Raw genomic sequence first — 3,486 nt, 5'->3', positions numbered from 1 at the left:
CTAACCAAAAAATAGGATACTTGATTTTAGTAAAATCCAATTTTTCTTATAAGTCCAAACATTTTAGAACCCGAGAACTTGTAGAATAATTAAGCCTGAATAATAAAATAAGCCCAAAATTAACAATAATAGAATTAAAAGGAGACCCAAAATATAATTGATCAAGCTAGCCCAAGATCCAAAATAAAAAAAAAAAATCCGGGCTACTCCTAAATTAATGGGCTAGCTCCGCCACTTCATATATATATATATATATATATATATAGGGTAGGGATATGGTAAAAAGTGTCTAAAATGTAAGAAGGGTAAGAAGTGTTTTAAACCATTGGATATTTGATCTAATGGTTGAGATCAATAGGGTATAAAATGTAAATTGTGTTTTAATTAGAAGGACCTTATGTAAAAATTGAAGGGCAATAGTGACTTTTCCAACATTTCAAATATGGTAACCGTTTCAAAACCTCCCATCAAACTCCTAAAGATCAGCGAATTATATGTAACCGCCATCAATCTCCAAAAAAAATCAGCGAATTTCTTCATACTTTAAAACATTCCCAGATTTTTAAAACGTAATCGCAGATTCAAGTCATGGTGTTTTATCTGGAGACATTGTTGATGGCGTGGTGTTTTATCTAGAGACATTGTTCATGGCGTAGTGTTTTATAAATATAAAACATTCCCAGATTTTAAAACACCAAGACTAGGATTCAAGTCATGGTGTTTTATCTGGAGACCTTGTTCATAGTGTGGTGTTTTAAACATCTATGATTCAAGTCATGGTGTTTTATAAGGAGACATTATTCATGGCGTGGTGTTTTATCTGGAGACATTGTTCATAGCGTGGTGTTTTATCTGGAGACATTGTTCATGGTGTGGTGTTTTATCTGGAGACATTATTCATGCCGTGGTGTTTTATCTGGAGACATTGTTCATGGCGTGGTGTTTTGTCTCCAGATGTTTAAAACACTATGCCATGAACAATGTCACCAGATAAAACACCACGCCATGATTCAAGTCATGGTATCTGGAATCCCCAGCAACCTTCTATGAATATAACACCATACAACTTAATAGAACACCAGAATAAAACACTATGATACACATTAACCTGCATCGCTGGACTCCACTGAAATTGATATAAAACACCAGAATCGAAAAAAGGCGCAGACGTTAAACAACTGGAATGGGGATATCGATTTGATAATCCTTTATGTATTTATAATTAATGATGATTGAAAGATACGTATAACACAATCGTATTGTATCTTGCAGGAAATTACAAAATTCATTCAAATCCCTAAACAATCTCATGGACGGTTATTTTTGGATCAGTTATGTTGAATTTGAATTAAATGACAAAAATGTACAATTACAAAACTACCCTTTTGAATTAATTAAGAGGATGGACACTTGTCATTCCAGGAATATTTCTTACACTTCTTACAAATTAAGCACTTTGTACAGGATCCTAAACCTATATATATATATGCATGATTCATAAAGTTCATGCACCTTGAACAAGTATATTTTCCCTTCCCATTTTCCTGTGTACTTTCCTAATTTGCTCGTTATCTTTCCATGGAATTTCCGCTGTGAAGTATGTGGTGACTGTGGAAGGACCCCGAAGGGCCCGAACGTCCCAAAAGACCCGGCCATCGAAAGATTCAACACTGTTATTGGAGTTCCGTTCACAATAAAAATAATGGGTCAGATCAACACTTTTATATGGTCCACCATCTTGAAACAAAACACCCCAACTGAAAGAAAACCCGTAGATACTATTCAAGTTTTCATCAAGTATTTCAATGGACAGGAAGCAATCACGAGCGATTATAGGATTAATGTTAGTGCGGCTTTTATAGGCACATACGATGGGCCAATGACCTTGAAATGGGGATTCACGTCCCTTTTGTACCATGAAATGACCCATGTTTTCCAATGGGATGGCGAGAAGAAAGCCCCTAAAAGTTTGGTAGAAGGGATCGCAGAGTACACGATTCTCAAAGCTAATTACTCGGAACTAGGCTTTAGCAAGCCCGGTTCCGGGGATAGATGGGACGCTGGGTATGATATCACAGCCCGTTTTCTCGAGTATTGTGACGGGCTTGTTCCAGGATTTGTGGCAAAGCTTAACAATATGATGAGGAAAACTTACGACATCTCGTTTTTTAAAAATATAACAGGAAAGCCCGTAGAGCAACTGTGGAAGGATTACAAGGAGAAATATCCAGGGGTTAAATAGGGAATAAGATTATAATGTGATTGCATGATGTATGTGGTGAAATAAATGAATTTGCTAATTGGAATGTTAACATATTTCTAAATCGTGTAATTGTTTGGTTCGCATAAATTTTTATATAGGAATTGGAATTGGAATTGATAAAAGGAACTGAAATTTAACGGAAGTGGAATTAATTCCAATGGAAATTTATATTTATATTGTGTTTGGTTTATAAATAATTGTATTGTTAAAAAACTAAAAAGACATATATTATTACCCTTTATGTGTTCACCCGCAATTCATCTCAGATTTATCTCTTAAAGCATTATTATGTCCATTTCATTGTGGTATATTCAACTTGTAGTCAATAAAAAAAATTGCGTCTTCACATTATTTTAGGCTCTTTTTCAAAGTTAAAAAAAAAACCACTTTCTCCATTTCAATGTTTGTTTTGGGTTCTGTTCTAGCGTCTGGGTTTTTGTCCATGTTAGTCAATTTTCTTTTAAATTATTCTTTTTTCATTTTTTTGGATTAGAACTACACATAGTAGCAGTTCCTCTTTATTACTTTTTTGATATTAACGAACTACACATGGTTGCGGTTCATCTTTTTCCATTTTGTCACGGTGTGATCTTGGATTTTATTTCACTTTTTATTATCGATTTTGTGGGATCCTAGAATTCTATTTCACTTTTTTTTTTTTTTTTTATCGAGTTTGATTTCGGGCCATCAAAAGGTGAAGAATGGAAAGAGAGGGAGTTTTGGTAATGATTAAACATTCCATAGAAAGTTTAGAAATTCTTCAGAAATAGGAAGGATTCTTAATTTCTTAATTTTCTTTTGATTAATGGAATTTGGCGGAATATTTTCCGATTCCAATTTCATTTAAAAACCAAAAACCAACTAAAGGTAATTTACGATGGAAAGTTTTACAATTCCAATTCTAATTCTTTTGAATTCTACCAACCAAACGACCCGTAAGTTAACTAAGTACCCATGTTTTAATTTCTTTGCCAGACTATTTTAAGTAATTATTTTTTAAGATGAAATAATTGAATAGTATTTTTACACCGGTGTTGTTAAACTTACCTCTTCTATTACTTGTCACTAGTAGGGAACCCGCGTGTTGCAGCGGGGTTAACAGTACAGGGTGAAAACATAGTTCAAACCTTAAAATGCTAAAAAAAATCGTATTTAAGGTGTGTGTGTATATAACTCTCCTGCGGCACATACCAGAGTCATCCAAATCAAGAACGACCTTCAAC

At 34.0% G+C, this 3,486-nt stretch overlaps 1 protein-coding gene across 1 annotated transcript; it reads left to right on the top strand.

The window, feature by feature from the left end:
* The first annotated feature begins 1,702 nt into the window (after positions 1-1,702).
* Positions 1,703-2,242, top strand: LOC110931679. Its single transcript, XM_022175064.1, has one exon. The coding sequence runs from the start codon at positions 1,703-1,705 to the stop codon at positions 2,240-2,242; it is 540 nt and encodes a 179-aa protein (XP_022030756.1).
* Positions 2,243-3,486: the final 1,244 nt, after the last annotated feature.

This window comes from Helianthus annuus, chromosome 3 (assembly GCF_002127325.2).
Source record: "Helianthus annuus cultivar XRQ/B chromosome 3, HanXRQr2.0-SUNRISE, whole genome shotgun sequence".
In the NCBI taxonomy this organism is placed as follows: Eukaryota; Viridiplantae; Streptophyta; class Magnoliopsida; order Asterales; family Asteraceae; genus Helianthus; species Helianthus annuus.
This window is presented reverse-complemented; position numbering and strand designations above follow the sequence as displayed.

Excerpts from the sequence above, each read along its gene's own strand:
- LOC110931679 (XM_022175064.1), top strand. The coding sequence starts at position 1,703 with ATGGGTCAGATCAACACTTTTATATGGTCCACCATCTTGAAACAAAAC.